This window comes from Epinephelus moara, chromosome 7, assembly GCF_006386435.1.
Source record: "Epinephelus moara isolate mb chromosome 7, YSFRI_EMoa_1.0, whole genome shotgun sequence".
In the NCBI taxonomy this organism is placed as follows: Eukaryota; Metazoa; Chordata; class Actinopteri; order Perciformes; family Serranidae; genus Epinephelus; species Epinephelus moara.
The window spans coordinates 1,867,733-1,887,466 of NC_065512.1; the positions used below are offsets into that span (position 1 = coordinate 1,867,733).

The 19,734-nt window shown below is 41.2% G+C and overlaps 1 protein-coding gene across 1 annotated transcript; it reads right to left on the reverse strand.

Annotated features, from left to right (window-relative positions):
* Positions 1-540: 540 nt before the first annotated feature.
* cd28 (CD28 molecule) lies at positions 541-6,636 on the reverse strand. Its single transcript, XM_050049495.1, has 5 exons — positions 6,503-6,636; positions 3,197-3,447; positions 1,394-1,550; positions 1,121-1,275; positions 541-1,009 (listed from the first exon to the last, which is right to left on the reverse strand). Exons 1-5 carry the CDS (start codon positions 6,573-6,575, stop codon positions 920-922), a joined length of 726 nt encoding a protein of 241 aa, XP_049905452.1. The 5' UTR covers positions 6,576-6,636; the 3' UTR covers positions 541-919.
* Positions 6,637-19,734: the final 13,098 nt, after the last annotated feature.

Below are 19,734 nucleotides of genomic sequence, written 5' to 3' on the forward strand. Positions count from 1 at the left end.
CAGGTACATCCTTCTTTTGACCTGTCAACTTACAGTAGTGAGTGGAAATGCACAATCATATCAGCACACCATCAGTATTGGCCGATATCGGCTTTAAATGAACTGAGAATGTGCAGTGTCTTATTTTCCATCACTGCAGCAGGAGGAAGCAGAGAGCCGCTGTGGCAGCTTGACGAGGGCGCACAGAAGGGACAAAATAAAGCAACATGCAATATTTGCAATTAAAAACAAAGAAGGTGTCATGATCGGACCTTAATCGCATCACAGTTAACGCATTAACACTGATAATCTTTCACATGCATTTTGGTGAACTCCATACATGTTCTTATTTCTGTTTTATTTTTTGGTTCACAAACAATACAAGAAAAATCATGATAAATGACACAAAACTACAGTTTAAAGATGAGAAACTTTATTTTAAGGAAGCATCCAACATGAATATTTGCTGAACATTGCAATGGCAACAAATATATTGTGTCAATACACTCACAGGCAAATAACTTAAACAGCTGTAATGCATCCCAAAGATTCAAAGCATTGCATTTTCTTAGCTGGAGTATTTCACCACATTAAACTCAGAGTGATTCAGTTTTAATCAAACAAGTAGTTTGTACACAGACGAGCCTCCAGGCTGCAGCTCCTATAGGTGCCTCTTACAATGTGTGTTTACAACAACGTAAACATTATTTTATACCTGCACAGACACCAAAAGTCATTTTGGTATTTTTCTATAGCTGTGAAAAAAGACAACAAAACCCTCAGTTATAACAGAGGTGATTTATAATACACGGTCAATAATGACCCGATATTTCACTGACCCTCAAAATCAATAATATTCTAATGCTTCTAGGCAGATACAACACAGGTTTGGACACAACGGGTCCAAAGTGACTCTTCAGTGTGTTTTTCATGCAGAGTTTTAACATGAAAACGCAGCAGCATCCACCTTCTTAAGCACAGCAGACGCCGCTCGGACAATCTCCCTCCTCTCCTGTTTACACTGCAGAGCCTGCAGAAGGACAACACAGCAGAGACAATAATTACTAATGATATCAAACATGCTGCATCCACCAACAACACTGACACTGCTGCAAAACAGCCTGCATGACACTGCTCTGACCTGGAAGTAGATAATGATGATGAGCACAAACATGACCAGTATCACCAGCACAACCACAGGAACACTGACTGGTGCCGTCCCATCATCATCCTCTTCTTCATCACCCCGGTGTGCAGTCTGTCTCTGAGCCTCCAGCACAGGACAGTCAGAGCTTTCTGTGGATGAAGGAGACGGATGAAGACAAAGTGAGACTGAAAGTGAGACTGAAATGTGTGTCAGTTCAGTGGGTGAACACAAACGAGAGCGTCTGCAGGTCACGTGTGAGCGTCTCACCTAAAACATGAATGAGTGTGCCATTGCCCGTGAGTCGCAGGTACGGCGGTGGGTAGAAGACCTCGATCTTACAGCGGTACATGTCTGTGTGTTTGGCTTTCAGTCCAGACACTGTCACCTCCACAGCGCCCTCTCTCAGCTGAGCAGAGCACTGCACCTAAAACACACATCACACATTAGTTTGATTCCAGCTGTTGACAGGTGGTCTTTTTAATTTGAGTCATGACATATGAAGATGCAAGTACAAGAAGGAAACAACAAAGAGGTTTAACAGAAACTATTTCAAACAAAAATTAACAAAGGTTCTCAAGACATGAATAAAAAGAAGGTAGCAGTATCGTGTCCCCTGCACCCAGTGGTGCTCCTGGAGGGGGACAGAAGGAACATAAATATTCGTCCTCATCCATGGATAGGATGTGACATAAAGGTAATCACCTTATTTGGGTTATTTCTTTGGAAAGCCTGTGCACTCATACATCGGTCTAATTTCATAGTGTAGTAGCTCATATTGAATAAAGACTTAGGGCCCTATTTAGACGATCTATGGTGTCCAAGTGCATCTAGGGCCTGTCAAGCTCCACTTAAACTGTGTATAATCTGTATACAAAGTAAGGCTTTATTTATGCTAAATGTTAGATATGGAGACGGAGACGGGCAGGGCCTTCGGTCCACAGTCTGTTTATTTTGTCCGTATTTGTGCATGTTTCAGGACCACTGGAGATGGTGGAGGCAGTGTGGCGTAGTTTGTTGTTGTCTGAAATTTTTGACTCTTTTTTGAAACTTTTGATTTACATGGCTGATTCAGTCAACTGGAGAAGTAAGCATTAAGAGCAGTGATGTCACTGCAGCAAATATTGTGGGACTTTACAGCAGCAAAACTAAAAGCTGCAGTTATAAAGCTGACAGAGGAAACAGAGCTTAACTTTAAGCCTCTGAAATAATCATTAAAGTTATGCTGCTCCTTGTACGTAAATGTGCACAGCGTCTATCGTAATAGAAAGTCCGGCAAGGGCGACCAGCCTCGTATCATGCTGACTTCGGATTGAGACAGGGTCGCAGCTCTGCACTGCTCTCTGCTATGTTCACATTTTACAGAATGTCATTGATATTTTCCTCATTAATGATAACATTTTAACAACCTGCAACCCATCAGCATGTCCCTGTGTGTGTAACACGAGTGTACACGTGTTGGGAGCCCAACTATGTAGGCGCATCTTACAATCTGAATAATCTGCCCTTAAAATAGCAGGATAAAGCTGCACCATTCTAACTTCAGACTGAGAGTTTGTTGGTCAACAATCACTTTCTGCTGCCTCAGAGAAGCCAATAATGCACCTGACCACACCTCATTTTAGGACCTACATGCCCATGAGGGTACAGATGGGCGCACGTATGTTTGCTACTTACTCATCATGGGTGCTGACCATGATAGTGACAACTGTGTCAGTCTTAAACTCGCAAGTTGCATTGTGCTGTGCACCCTTTTTAAGACATGGCCCATTACCTTCAGAGCATAAGACATATCCAATAAAAATGTTTCACCAGATGTCACATGTTGCAAAATCCTATTTGTTGCACAGAAGTCTGTGACATCATTGTTTTTCCAACGGAGCCCCGCCCACATCAGAAATGTAAAAGCAGAAAATCTCTCTACTGGAATTTGCAAAACTGTTTTAACTTTGACAGAAATAATGGTTCTGATGAAGGATCCCTGTCTCTTACAGTAAGAGGCTGACAGGGAAAAGAAAACATCATTTCAGGGCCTTTAATGTGAGATTACATTATTTTGGATTTTGGATGTACCTCTCGCTCTTTCTTCGCGTCTTCCTCAACCTGATCTGTGAAGTTAAGCATGGACGAGCACAGTTCCTGGGTGCCGTAGAGTCCTTTCAGCAGGGTCACACGGAGCTCCTCAGGGTCAGGGTAGGGATAGTGCTGGGTTTGGTCAGAGAAAGCTTGGATCTGGTTGAAGGAGGGTTGGGGTTGGACGAAGCACTGGACCCGTGCCGTACCGTTGCTGCTCACCACTTTATAGGGCTGGGTCACCTTCACAGCTGACAGGAAAAGGGATAGAGACAATTCAGGAATGAACTGATGTGTGTTGTTTTTTTTCTCTTCAGAGTTTGGACCTCATGATTATGGACTGAATCCAAAGGGGGGATGACAGACAAGATCTCTGCAGATTTTTAAGGATAGAATGAACGAGAAGCTCACTGCAGCTGTCTGTGAAGGAGCAATCTAACTATGAAGGTTACAGTCAGAGGCAGACAATCGTAAATCATTCACTGTTGATGTTACTTGGAATCTAATTATTCTCATTACTTGTTACATTATTCTCAGTTACTCAGCTCTGACCTACAAAATCCCAAAAACTCTCCACACCCACATGTCACTTCCTGTGTTCAGCACATGGGGACATTAAAAGACGAAACATTGTGGTTTTACTGCAGACGGCAGCTCTGCAGAGATCCCGTTGTCACAGTGAGACTGCGGCGTTCACACACGCCCTGAACAAAACCAGGTGATTCCTGAATGTAGACTAACCGGTGATTATCGCTCGCTAAGAGGCCAAACAAACACTTTCCACCTACTTTTTCCACTGAACACAGACTGGAAAAACTCACAGCAAACTCCTCACCAGACAGCAAACAAGTCAACATGTCAAAATTTCAACCACTATGTGGCCTACAGGTAGAACTGAATTACACTGAATTGCAGAGCTTGATGTGCTTTCAGTGCCACAGTATTTACCACCATGGGACCATCAACAATGAAAATCAACAGACAGACAGAGAACTTTTAACCATTATTCCACCTTCACATGAAAGGCTTCAGCATTTTTCAACCTGGACACTACTGTCCCATGTTTTTGTGTCTAACTGATCGGTTGGAACAACAATTTTTGCAACTGCTCCAGTATCAAACAAGAGCGCTGCAGCTGCAAAACAGGCTGCAGTGTAGCCTGGTTCCAGACCATAGACCCCGCCCACTCAACTGAGCAGGCTTGCATCTCTGGTCTGGCATACTTCAATGAATTTGCAATTTATCTCGTCCAAACGATGGATGGACCAATGAACGCCGGGGGTCTGGCGATTAGCCAATCAGCGCCACGCCGATGTCAAGCTGTACTCCGGTGGGTAACTGGTGAGGATAGCAACAATGGCGACCGCTACAGATCCTACAGACCACATTAACGATGCTATCGAGGTATTTCGCCACTACTCGCGTTAATGGAGGACCAAATTAAGGAAGCTGCTAAACTGGATTTAACGGCGATGCAGCTGGGCGTGCACGACGACGGAGACATTTTAAACGAGCAATGCTCGCTTGTTTTCGGCACCCCCGAGGCATGGATACTAATGACGTCAGATTCTGGGTGAGTCGTTGATCTCTACTGATTGGTTAGGGAAAAAATCAAATTCCCTCCCCCTTGTAAATCGCAATGGAAGCCATGTCAGACTGAAGGTTCTGGGAGCTTCAGTCTGACACTCAGGCTAGCTGCAGTGTGCACGTTTGCACCACCAATTTACGTCCACTTAAATTGTCTGTTTTTGCCACTGAGAGGCTCAGATTATTATACTAAGTGTCTGACAACATTATGTAAAGGATTCCAACAGCGTTAAACTAGACTAGACATTCAAAGTTGACAGAAACAAATAAAGCTCACAAAAGCTGCTGTGGTGATTGTTGGAACAGAGGAAAGACAAACCAACCTTGCTTTGGTTGAAATAAACCCTAAATTCACTCAGTTAGACGTGAAAACATGCTGCCTCTGTACACACTAAAATTATTGGTATTTAAATGGAGTCTGGTGAGTTTGGCGAAGGTGATTTTGGGGCTGTTTCTGGTTAAATAGAAAGGATCTTTCTCTTAAACAAAAAGGTCTATCTCTGTAGGGATCATTTCCATAATGCTGCCAGACACTTAAAATACCAATCTGAGCCTGTCAGTCGACGTTAATTGATGGTGCATGATTGCCTTGTGTGATACATTGCAGCCCAATACTTCAATTAAACACAAAGACATGAGAAAATAGAGTCCAATTGAAAAAAACGAACCCACAACCTTTTTGTTTCCTCTTGCTGAAAGTTAAATGAGAGGATTAATACCATTCTCTCATCTGTGTCTTAAATACAATACAGTCCAGTTAGCTTAGCTTAAAGACTAAAGGAAAAAGTCTGTCATATAACCACCTGTAAAACTTTTTTACACTTTCTTACACTTTGCAAACATATGACAGAGATATAACAGATTAATCAGTGAGCTTTTACAGCTTTAGCTTTAGTTTGTCAGTCCAGTCTTTGTGCTAAGCTAACAGGCTGCTGGCCCCAGCTGTATACTTACTGCTAATTATTTCCATGACATTACAACATGTAACTGTAATATTTCACAATAAATTACATTTGTATCACTTCACTGGCTTTTACTGAGACATTCAACCAGATTTTATTGTGAAATTCATGCAGGTAGATATAGTAATTTTACAAAAGCAGTTTAACTGAGAGATTACAGTTATACACAGTAATTCTACAGGAGCATACTGCTAAATCACAGTAATATGCAGGCATAACTACAGTGAGATCACAGTATACAGCTGTCAGTTCACAACAGTGTGCTGTAAAAATGTCAGGAATTTACTGCAAATGTACAGTCAAATATTTTACAGTGCAGATATAAGAGGCATATCTCCCACAGTCTTGTTCTGTACTTTTAATTTATTTTGTGTTCATCAGTTGCTGTGTGTATTTAGGGCCAAATTAAAGCCATCAAATTCCTAGAGGTACTTAATTTCTGAGAGGATTTCACTAATAATTCATGACAACTGGAATATTCTGTAAATATGTTAAGAAAAACATCTACAAAACGCAGTTATATGAAAGCAAAAACTCTCCTCTCTCATATCAAGTGTCAATTCAGTGCTCATCAGGCTGCTGCTAAGGTCACTTCATCTGAAACAGAGTCACCATAAGGTCAGGGTCTTACCTGCCCACAGAGGTCCAGGAAAACAACAACAGCTCGTCAAATGTTAATCTTTTATCACCTGATAGCAGAAAGTGTCACCAACCCCTGAACTAAACATCCCATCACTTAAAGTGTGTTGATACTCACCGCTGCACACAGGCAGGCAGAGGCTGAGGACTGTCCCCAAAATCCAAACCATCACACAGTGAGTCAGGAACATCCTACAGAATCTCACAAAGTTACACACTGACAGTAAAAAATCACCAAAAATGCTGGTGAGCTCACACACACCCTCTCACTGAAGAAATTTCCTTAAAACACAGCAAAAATGGTGAAACTCACATTTATAGTCGAGCATTTTCCTCAGCTGTCATGGAAACTGTGTGCCATCACAGGAAGTGATGATGGTGTTTTGCCGGTAAAGAGAGACGGCAAGTTGAAGCGGCTGTGGTTCTGCAGGAAAGCTGAGAAGAACTGAATTCAGTGATTTTACCAAAGCAGTTTAGTCTCAGCGTTATTAACAATCTCTTTGGCTTAAAAAATAAAAGAAGCAGAAAAACTTAACTCCAACAATTTCTTATTGTGTTTGCTCAAAGTCACAGTTATGGAGAACTAAAGAAAATAAAATCATGCTGAAATCTGATCTGAATGTTTCTGAGGCAGGTTTACATGTCGGAAACAAAAGAAATCTACTCAACCTTTTCTGCAGGTAACGCTTGTGGAAAGTTTTGTGCTGAGAGTCATATGACTTGTTAAGGTGGAAACTTTTGCAGGGCTGATATTAAGTTTGAATTCCTGTTGATCGCCCTGCTGAGTCTGAATTTTCCCTGCAAGATTTAGATTTAGATGACAGTGTTATTATCAAACTCTGGGAAATATCTGAATATAATAATCTATGTTTTTAGTCATTTCTGTGTTTTGCTTCCGAATTAAAAAGAAATCCTTTTACATAAGCCTTCAGCTTTATACCTGTTTGTGAACAATATCCCCTAAAGCCTGCACAGTGATGATTGTACCACAGCAGCACTTTATTCTGAGCTCTCAGTTGTTGAATTCACACATTAGCGTCAGTCTCTCAGGAATCAGCAGAAGATTTTTGGTTTCGGGTTATAACACTTCCAGCTCCTAAAGTCAGCACTCAGTGAGCACATCCTGAATCAATATGACTCTTCGAAAGTGACCTAACAAGAGGTGACTGAAGGGCAGCATTCGTCGCATTTACAGGAGCAGGATAGGATGTTGTGTCAGGGCGAGCAGAGAGAAGCTGAACAGCAGCAGAGTGATTGCATCATGCTGTGAGTGGGATGTACAGTAGAAACTGCTGCAGCTCGACTGCAGTCTCTGACTCCGGCTGTAAAATGTCATGAATTCAGTAACAGACACTAAGTGCTTCACATCCAACACATTCTCACTCTGACCTCATCACATATCAATGTGTGATCACGGACTTTCCACGTACGGATACGACATGCAAGATACCCTGGGTGCGTTGGTTGTTAGTGGGCGCTGGCAGTTTGTTGACACAGCTGGTCGCTGTTAAATAATAACAGCGACCAGCTGTGTATCATTCAGACGTAAAAGGACAGCTTTTTTTTGTCTGCCACAAGTCACTGACCAAGCAACAGATTTTGTCGACTTTGGAGTGGTGAGCAGCAACGGTACGGCACGGGTCCAGTTAACTTATGCACTGTAATTTAGTCCTTTTTCTTGTCTTCTTCCATCATTGGCAGCTGCTTTATAATCGTCCATGTTTCCAGATGGTTCTGGTGATCAATGATTGCTGGGTGTGGAATAATTTAATTCCACACATCCTGATCCCAACAAGACAGCTGCATGGTTGCGAGTATCTGACTCTGAACAGTGTATAGCAGTGATCCACAGCAGGAGCAGGACAGCACCTCACATTCCCACTGTCACACCAGTCCTTATTCACCGTAAAGCACACGTCTCCTCTCCCTCTCTCCCAGAGTCCTCTGCTCTGTCAAATCGGCATAAAAAAAGAGTCACCTGGTTGAATGGCCTTATCCAGGATTCAGCCAAGTTTTAGTGAATCAAAGGATATTATAGTTTCTTATATCCTGTCGGAAACTGATGTGGAATAGAGACTGTGCAGTTTATTTCCTAACACCTTAACTACAGCGAGCAGGATGGTAGTTCAGCTGGTGCTCATTCCTCTTTATCTTTTCCTCGATGTTTACATTTGAAAACCTCAACCTGGCCGCCACACAGAAGTTGGCAGGAGAAAAGTTTACAGACAGGTGAGATGACGTCCTCATTCTGATGACTGACCCACATCCACACAACCACCATCCAACACCAACCACAAAAAACACCACCAACACTTCAAATAAACCGAAGAGCCTAAAGTTAGCACAAATTTAGTGGAGCTAACAGACTGGAAATGTCTCCACCTATTTCTTGACCTTTTAAAAAGAAGAAAATGTGATGTGACGACCCAGTCTCACTGTGAAGTCATCAAAAATCGACGCTTAGTCAGTGACTTCCAGCGTGAGACACTGACCGTCTTTCAAGTCAGCATGATACGCAGCCGGTTGCCCTTATTGTTTAACGGCACCTTGCGGCGTCAGGGGGAAAAGTGGTGCGAAAACAACGGAAGATAAGGCAGCGGAAGTCTAAATAGGGTGGATGGGTCCAACAACCACCGACTTTCACTTTCCGTACGATTGCAAAGCCAAACCCTGTTCGTTTTTCCTAAACCCAACCACATGCGTTTGTTTGGAGAGCATTTATTTTGCAAATGCAAACTGTACATTTTCTGTGAAAACAGAAGTGTATTTCTAAATCAGACAATGCATGTAACAGGCTGAAGTTGACAGAACCTAGAGGACACTCCCAGGGTACCTTGCACATGTATCTCAACGTGACGTGACATGTGACGAGGTCGGAGTGCGGATGTGTTGCTTTTAGGGGACGTACACCGACGGTGCAGAGGAGTAAATCAGTTATTTGTTACTGTATAGTAAAGCCTTGCAGTAGCTTCCCTTTATCTGTCTATCTGCCTCAGCTTCTTCATTTACTGAATTTGGGTTATATAAACACAGACATTTACACTGTTGCTCAGAAAAAACCTTTAAAAATAAACCTATGATTTGTAATGTGGGGTTGAAATGGAGTGAGTGATGCAATCAAAAGTTTGATTCTGATTTTACATCATGCAACAGTTTCTGTTATGTCATCAGCTTTATTCTTCTTTGGAATATTAATCATTTTTTGCTGACTCATCTTGTTTGAAATTCTTTGCTCTCAGTACCTGATAAAGTTGCAAACAGTGGAAAATAGCTATTTCTAGTCGCTGTGTTTTCAGATAGATCGACAGTGAAAGTGCTGATGTTGTGACATTCTGAGTCGTCCTGACGTCACATCTGTGTTTTGCCTGGAAACACTCTGTGGGGTTAAACCCCATTCTTACTGAAGTCACAGTCAGCACTACGATCTTCAGTCACCCTGGAAAACAGTGGTTTATTTCTGCTGCTGTCATTGTTTCAGAATGGTTTAGCATGAAGTGCAGAAATATAATCAGAAACTGTCAGTCAGAATTTATCAGATGAAGCTGATTTCAGTGCAATTTAAACTACGTAGGGTGATATCAGCTAAATTGGGCCACTTTTTGGTTAATCACTTGGGAAACTAAGAAAAAACAATGTATGACATTTGATTGTGTTCCTATGATTAATAATGACTGTTTTTAGACCCTACAGCTGTTGAAACATCAGCTGTCCCCCATTTTTGAGATGCGCAGTGTTCAGGTAAAATGGGCCACTCAAACTGCAAAGTGAAACAGTCATTTTTTATAATATAATCAAATTATCTTTAATATCAACACACATAACACAATAGAAAATTACATTTAAATACATTAAATGCTTTAAAGAATTCATGAAAAATAACATTAATATAGTAATAACATAGCGATCAGGCTTCAGGTCCTCTCTCTTCCTTCTTGTTTGCCATACTGTAATTATAGTTTCATGTTACTTAACCATCTTCCACTATCACTTCTAGGCTACAGTACATGCCTTTTTCACCTTTCCCTTTCTCGTGTGTGTGTGTGTGCGTGAGTGAGCGCTAGCTAGTGAGAGCTAGCTCACGATGCGCCCTGGACCAGAGCTAACACACACATACATAATTACAAAGGAAAATGTGAAGAGGCCTGTAATATACAATAATATAATAATATATTTATATATTAATACTTTTTAATAAGAGGAACCATCAAAATATTTGCTAGAACTCAACTCAGAACGTGGCTCATTTTAGCTGAACACATTAAGGTAAATTGGGCCACTAACAAAAAATGCTTTTTCATCAAAACTAATTTTATTTAGCAAAACATTAGCATTATATCTGATGGAGGCCATCAGGACATGTATTATACATCATTATTTATATATGTACATTTGTTTTTTATTGAATTATCAACCTTATCATTTACAGTTAAGATTTGGTATGTCAGGGCACTCACCATGCAGTTCTCTGGAGCAGTCTCAATATGAGGCTTTGCCCCACCCACCATAGCAACCATAGACCAATCAAATCAATTGTTACGTGTCAAGTACTGTTGTGGCAACAGTTTGAAATCATTTGCATTCATTGGCTGTTAACTTTTAAAGACGCTCAAACCTTAAATGGTCCAATTTAGCTGATGTCATCCTATATCCACTAAAACCCGGACTGACCAAAACATGTCTGATATTCAAAGCTCCATATTTAATATGTAAGGGATAATGTATAATGAGCCGGTGAATACTGGGAAAATAACTCCCGACAACGCGTCAGGGTTCTATTCCCCTGAAGGGAGTTGTTTTCCCAGTATTGACAGGCTCATTATACATTATCCCGCTTATTACACGGCTAATTATCAGTTAAATAAATAATTTGAGACAGAATCTTGATTAATTATATGATTTTTATTGATTTCTAAATTAAATCGGGAGGAGAGAAAAAAAAACTGCCGGCAACGGCTGAATCTGCGCTACAATAGCCCGATAAAAAAGTAACTGCTGTCAGGGCAGCGTCCCTAGCAACGCTGGGCTACATAGCAACGGTCATTACACTGTAATATCAGACCTCTGAATGCCGCGACTGACCAATCAGAATACAGCATTTAATAGAGCCGTGTAATGAAATAATATAAATAACCAGCGCCAATTCATCAGTCAGTGAGAATGTGTGTGTGGGCGGGGCATAAGCCAGTCAGTGAGAATGTGTGTGTGGGCGGGGCATAAGCACATACAGCCAGCAGCAGCAGCGACCCACAGAGGGCTCGGTAGGGACGGAGCACCTGCTGCAGCAAGCCAACGCGCCGTCTGTGGTCATTTTGACTTGACCAGCTGACTTCACTACAAGCTGATTGGCTGATGAAACAGGTGACGTGCTTTAAAACCAACCGCTGGCCATTTGACCAGCTGAGTGTCAGGTGACACCATCAGCCGGTTTGAGTCGAGCTCAGACCGGCCAGTTCACACTGCTGACACTTTTCTCTGCAACGTTCTAAAACAGTTTCATCCCGTCATAAATCTTTGGTCTGAACTGGACTTAAACCTTTTCGGGAGATGTTTGAAACCCAAAGTGACTCTGACTCAGTCTTCACACTCTTTAACATCGTGCTGTCTCACCAAATAAATCCTGTGTGGTTTTAGCATTCACTCTTAACCAGACGTTTGATCCTTCACACATGGAACCAAAAAAAAGTAAATACACACTTCTCACACTGTTCTCAAACCTTAGTTCAGATATGGAGACCCTTCTGAATTTTTTCAGCTCTCTACAGCCTGGGTTTTCAGCAGAGGGTCCTCAGGGTTATCGCAGGGGGGCCGCCAAATTATTGTTTGATAATTCGGGTCCCAGGTAGCAACACTCGCTGACGGAGCCCTTTTTCCCCTCCTCCTTTTTTTTGCTCTGTCTTTCCTCTTCTTTTTCTTTTTTTCTGTTAAGCAATGTATGATAACTCACCAACACTGGCAGGTGGGTTGCGAATTCCATCCACTGCTCAGGCACAAAAAATGACCCTCATTGACCTCAAGGTGGCGCTTTATCAATCAAGTTTACGCAATTACCTCAAAAAACGTCCGGTTTAGGGTCAATTTCTTTCAGTATATTAATCTCTCAAATCATCTGCATCTTTGCTCTGATGGTCCTTGGCTCTCATTTTCTCTAAATCACATTTTCATAAACTCATCCTGAAGCTTTGGATCATCTACAGACGTCGCTCATCTTAAGCTTTTCCTTATCCTCTGTGAGGGTCCAAGGACAGACGGACGTCGTCTGCTGTTTAGGCCTCTGAGGCAAACTGTGATTTGTGATATTGGGCTTTATAAATAAAGTTGAAATTGAAGTGAAATTGTGTCAAGTTGTCAGAAGGTGTGTGTGAAGCCACGTCCTGGTGGTGCCATGAGGTTTATTTGTTGTGTTTTGTTTTCTTAAATCAAAATATGTCTAAAAACACACATTAACATGAATCCATTTGTCTGCTGGTTAAAAAAAATACTTACACAAAACAGCCCATTTAATTTCAGTACACAGCACCAACTGTTTTTGTTTTGTTTTTGTTTGTTTTTTGCTGCATATTTACAGTAATTTTTCACCGTATTGACAGAGTGTGAAACACTAAATCAATGAAGATAATGGGGCATCAGATGTTGTCGCCTCAGTGCACAGATCATTAAACTCTAATTAAAAAGTAACCATCTGTGACTGACAGCATGTTTGAGGTGAATATTAAATATCAGGTGATTTATATTTGTTTTCTTGAACTCCAGTGACATAAACTTGAACACAGCCTGGCTCCCAGAACATTTTATCTGCCTCCTGTTTTCAAAAAAGTTTGAGAGGAGCCGTCATTGTTTCCACCAGCTCGTTCTGCACTCCTCCAAATAACCATCTCTCCGGCCTCTCTCCCACGCTGAGCCCAACCAGGTACGACGCCCCGTTGTCACAAGGAAACTCATTTTGTTCCGACAAAAAAAGGAATTTAATGCCTGTTATTGTTCTCTCAGCTGAGTCTCTGTTCGCTTCCTGCAGAGGCCTGAAGGCAGATTAGTAATAACACGTATGTTATCAAACACACAATCTGCGTTCTCACCAAAAACTGTTGACAGTCTCATGTATGCCACACTGTGTGAATGTAATTTGACTAAACATGAAGGGGAATGACTCGTGACTCACTGTAACCAATAAATAAATCAATTTTCACTCCATTGTATATGTAATATATAACACACAGGTCTGCATTTTTATTTTTCAGCACAGAACTGAAACTCATTTCCAAATTAGAACTGAATACAAGATGCAGATTTACAGAGTGCCTGTTAAAACAACATATTAGAAGAACTGTGAGATTGTTTGGGATCAACTGATGGTTAAAATATCATCTGCGGCAGAACACTAATAAAATTCAAGGGAGTTTACATTTAAAACTACTGTTTGAAACATGAGTAAACATTTGAATATTGGAGGGTGAGAATCTTTAAACATTAACGCTTTCAACAGTCACTGAAGGACTTTCTTCCAACAAAGGTTCTTTGGATGAAAAGGGTTCCTAATTAAACCTTTAGTTTTACATGAACCTTTGAAGAACCCTTTTGGAACCTTTATTTCTAAGACTGTACAGAAAATAACTGGATGGATGTTAATATTTCATTTTCAGACCAAAGTAACTGAACACTTCTTTCACAAAACACACTCCAAAAGTTCCTTATTAGACAGACAAATATATATCACAAATATTACAAACATGTAAATATATATTTTAACACAGTTCATGAGAGACAGTGATGCAGGAAAAAATCCTTTAAAACAGTCTGATTAATTGTTAAAACAGCTGTTTGACATAATAAAGGTACACGTTCCTGTCAGAAAACATACACACAGCATTTTTTTATCTTGTAGGGTGCCTGTTTTAGATGTATTGCTGTTACATGTGTGTCTCTGGATTATGATTATTATTCTAAGTATTTTGAAAAAATCAGGTTTCAGTTTTTTGCATGTTTTGTACGTCAGCTTATCTGCTCAGTGCAACACACCACTATCTGCTGCACAAACGCTATTGCTAATAGATGTAGTTTGATAACATTTTTCAGTTTAAATAAGATAAAAGTTTAATTTAATTAAATCATTCACATCATAAGCAGCTCCCTCACTGACTCTTCTACCAGACTCTGTACATAAACTACAGTCCTGTCATTTACACTGAGAGTCTGAGACAACCTTCAGAGCTTTATCAGCTGTAATATTTCTTCATCGCTGCCACAGGCTGTGCTCAGGCTGTGCTCAGGCTGCGCTCAGGCTGCGCTCAGGCTTTGTAGGGTTTCCTGGCCTCTCCAGGTTTGGTGTTGACATACACATTTGAATCCTCTTCATTTCTCTTCATCTTCACCTGCAGGATACAACACAGAGACAAGACAAGAGTTTCAATTTAACTTAACAATACTTTTCAAAATCTGTGCAGTAAAGAACACTGAGTGAAGTCACTCCATGTTTCCTTATTTACCCATAAAGCAATAGTAACGCAGGTGATAGACAGGCTGTAGATGAATAAACCTCCACATGCCGCCCACGTCACCACCTCTGGGATGAACGGAGTCCTGACTGAACAGCTCTGATTGGTTCCAGGGACGGTGTCATTGATTATTGGCAAAGACTGTTTTTCTGTGAATCGATCAGAACACAGCTTCGTTCAATATGTTTCATACTGTGTTTCCAGTGTGACATAATTCAGTGTGTATTTGTGTTTTTGGTCTACCTGCCACTATGACCTCAGTGGTGTGACAGTCCTCTGTGCATGGTGGAGGATAAACCACCGTCCTCTTGCAGACGTACTTTCCACTGCTGTTGGCTGTGACTTCAAACTGACTGGAGAACAAACTCTCTGCAGAGTCAGACTGCTGCAGAACAGAAAAGACAAACTCAAAACAAACTTCAGTGCTGTTTGACCCTGAACAGACAGAACATGATGGCCAACTATGTGACCGCCGTGACTGATCAGAAAGTGAGAAAGATGCTGACTCAGTGATCACAGGCTGGACACAGAGACGGACAGACACAGAGCAACATTTCCTGCTACACTGAAACACCATATGAAGACACCAAACAAAACTTAAATGTAAACTCCAAGAGTTTGATTCACTCTCTGACCAGACTGAAATGCAACATCTACTCAGAGAAAATAGTGTCTGCGCCACAGATGCAGCAAAATATGTCCGTGCATGTCGCAGCCTGAGAGACGACCAACACAACAACATATCAACTGAAACTGAACTAAATTTTTGATTTCTGTACACAGAAACATTGGGGAGGAAAACCTTGGAAAATTAGTTCCATCATTTTATATATTAACTTAACACAAACAGTACAAATTGGGGATGCACCATAATATCAGCACGTCATCAGAATCAGCCAACATGCTTTTCTTATTTAGCACAATGACTGAATATCACAGACACTGAACAGTATTTCATGTCTCCATCTGCTGGCGGGCCGTCACCATCAGAGTCTGTGTGTATAATATGATGTTAATTAACTATAGAAGAGACTTGATGATGATCACTGACACTAGGTGGAAAATAAGTGGATATATCGGCATCAGTTATCGGCCAAATGAGTTGTTATGTATCAGCAAATCAGATATCGGCAAAAAATCCAATATCTGATTTGATTTGAGTTCTTTATTTAAGTGTCATGCTTCAAAGAAGCCCAGCCCTTATGGGCTTATAAGACACTTTATCTCAAAAACAGAAACAATGATCAAACATACAATTAGGAAACAACCAAGATACAAAACAGATGTACAATAATACAGATGTACAATAGTACAACATAAACACAACAGTCCTCATGATTAGGACAGTGAACCCTAATCTAATCCATTGATATATCTCACTTAAAGAGCAAGGATTGCCTTCTATTCCAGGCTTTGAAAATGAAATTAGAAGCCTTAAAAACCCCAGTCTTAAATAACCACTCCAACTTCTGACCATCATCCGCCCAAAATAAATCAGCTTTTTGTTTTTGCATTTCATCAAACAAGGGAACCCTTAAGTCCTCATACTGTGAACAATAAAACATAAAGTGAAATTCATTTTCAGCCTCTTTTAGATCACAGACTTTACATATCCTATTGTCTTCAGGTACCGCAGTGAACCGCCCCACTTCAATAGTGAGGGGTACAATACCAGCTCTCAGCTGAGCACACAGTGACCTTCTGGTTAGAAAGGAAGCAACATAGGGTTCATGATCAAAGCTTGGGCTTGAGCCATATGTGATTTGACCATATAGGTTGTGTTTTGTTTCTTATAAATCAATGATTCGTTGTCCCCTGCGAGCTGCCGTATTCGACGCCCTGGGAATGAGAACAGGCTGCAGTTTACGTTTAGTTTATTGTCATACACATTAAAAAGTACAATGTGTTGTTCAATTGCAATAAAAGAACATCTGCCCTGGCTCTCTCAGCTCTGAAATACTCTTGTTCATGTACAGTAGCAGAGACAACATTAATAAGAAATCCTACAAAAACTTTGCAGGAGAAACACTGAAGAAATCCTGGCATGATGAGCTGGGTGAGCAGGAGCGACTGAAACAGACAGTAATCATACTTTTGTTTCAGATTTCTGCTGCTGCTGCTAAACTGCTGCCTTTCTCTCACTTTGCTGAAGTTGTGTGTAATTTACTGTCGATGAAATGGTGCGGTCAGAGATGTCCCATGTTAGTCTGTTATCCTGTAACAAGTAACTGATAATGTCAAAGTGTAAGTAAACTTCAAACACTGGAGGTCGGCGAAAACAAGGTTTGCTCCAAGTCTAATAACCCTGCACTGCCAGCTGGAGCCTCGGTCACAGCTAAACTCACCCAGCTGTGATGCTGCAGTCAGAGGTTAAAGACATGTCTACCTGTCATCATGAAGACCACAACAGCCATGTTTTAACCCTTTACTGTAGAGCTACTCTTTAAAGAGTAACTACGCCCTGGTTTAAAATCCAGATTGTGCTGCCGTCTGCTGGCGTGTCACTGAATGCATCATCCATAGCCTGCGAGGCTCAGTGCAGCTGTGATGGACTACCTGTGTTCACGTGATCTATGTGTCTGAGGTTTCTCTGTACACAAACCCACACTTGCAGGAGCAGAGGTGAGATGCTGTGGTCTCTTAATGTGGCAGGACTCTGGTCTTCTCATAAGCAGAGCTCAGTAAAGGAAAAAAACTGACTCGAACAATCCTTCGAAGAAGACAAACTAAACTTAAAGGGGAAATCCACCTACAGTACATCATTCTTGTGGTCCAGAAATATTAAACCCAGGGGGACGTTCTGAGTATGTGGGGACATTTCTGTGTCAGAGAACACTGCAACAGAATAGATCTCTTTGGATTGTTAAAACTGATTTTGTGAACCCACAGAATGTCAGTCTCCCACTCATCTCAAGTGTGAGACCTCTCTGGTTTCTGGCTGTGAGAGAGAGCAGCTCATGTTCACAGATATTCACTGAGCTTTACTAAACCATTAAAAATAACTTTTTGGAATTCTTGATTTAGGTGGCGTTCCCCTGTGAATGAGCCAATAGATGCATCTAAAAAGTTTTCTGATGTCATTTGTTCTTGGGAATAGAAAAGTAAAGATTATTTCACTTTTTAGTGCTGCCACATCGGCCCGTTTTCACTCTGTAATCATCAAATTCTGCGGATTTGTCAGTGATTTCAGCGTCAGACGCGTCAGCCAGCTTTGGCAGCGGTATGATACGCCGCCACGTGACATCAGTTCATAACACAGCTGGACGGCCCTTATGGTGGCAGTATGATATGCCGCTGGACAGCGTCAAGTTAAACGTCAGGTAATGATGCAATATAAGGAGCTGGAAAGCCCCTGTAGGGTGGGTGGGAGGGGTGGTGCATGGATCTAAATAACCCCGGACTTTCCCTGGCCAGTGTTCACTTCCTGTATGAATATAGAGGCAGGCCATCGTGTTTTTTTTTGTTTGTTTTTTTTACACCTAACCACCTGCTTTAGTCGACATCCTGGCGTTGGTAGTGGAACACCAACAACAGAAGCCAGAGGACGCTGAGTGGTAATATATCTACGTGAAAGGCCACTGACAAAGTGGTGATGTGTGACAACGTGGGAACATGTTGGCTGCACACATAGGTCGGGGCACATCCCTGACAAAACTGAAGACATTTACACCATAAATTGATGCAGAAACAACACACATACGTTGGTGCATATAAAATCAACCAGACATTAAGTGTTTGATGCTAAAAATAATCTGGCGACCCTTAATGTCACACACAGTTGGTGACACTGACAGGATACAAAAACACTGAGGAGGAGCGCCTCGCCTGAAATCGCTGTGTAACAATATTTAAATGGTTAAAAATAATTAGAGTTGCTGCCTTTTAGTTTTTTATTATCTACATTAAGGATGCAGCACCGACTCTACGAGGTCTGACTGAGTCGAGCTCACTGTGTCTTACTTTTATTTCCCTGTGAAACAAAATCTGGTAACCACTGTCACCCACAGGCCACAGACCTCTCTAACAGCTCATACACACAGAAGTATATTACTGGACACACACACACACACACACACACACACACACACACACTGACTTACCTTTTCCAGATATATCTGGCTGATGTTCCTGCCATTGAAGACAAGCTGGTACTGAAGCTCTGAGATGTTGGCAGTGACAGACGGACAGGAGATGGATACCTTACTGAGCTTCGACACCGTGATGACCCGTGACGGCCCAACTGACAGACAGACAAGAAACAGCATGGCTGTAATGAGCTGAGCTGTTTTCATTGTGAGTCAAGTCGACTAAACTCAGCACCCTGTTTATCTATATGACACCAAGTGGAGGAGAGAGAAAGCAGATTGATCAGACTGTGGTCTGACTTTGTATTGACGACCCAGTTCAGCCCAGTTTATTCGCCCAGTAAGAAAACAAGCAGCCCAGATGGATGGAAAACTTCCCGAAAGGACAACGCTGGATAAAGTCAGCGATAATGTAGGGAACAGGCGTTTGTTCTATTTATGTTTTTATTTCTGGAATGTGGAGAAATTGGCCTCAAAAACAGAAATTACCCAAAAAAATGCAAGAAATGAGAAAATTAGTTTTAATAAAGAGCAAAAAACAAAGAGGGAAATATGTGAAAAAATATGTGTAATTTGAATAATTCTGTAACATAATTTAAAGATGTAATAAGCATAAATATAGTTTTTCCTTTTTTCCCTGTTTATTTTTATTTAATTTTCTAAATCTATTTATTTTTTGCAGTTTGTGGGACATTTCTTACCAAGTTGCTCATTGCCTTTGTCCCTATGAGTTCAAAGGTTTAAATACTTGTGACAGGCGTCTGAAGCAGCACAAC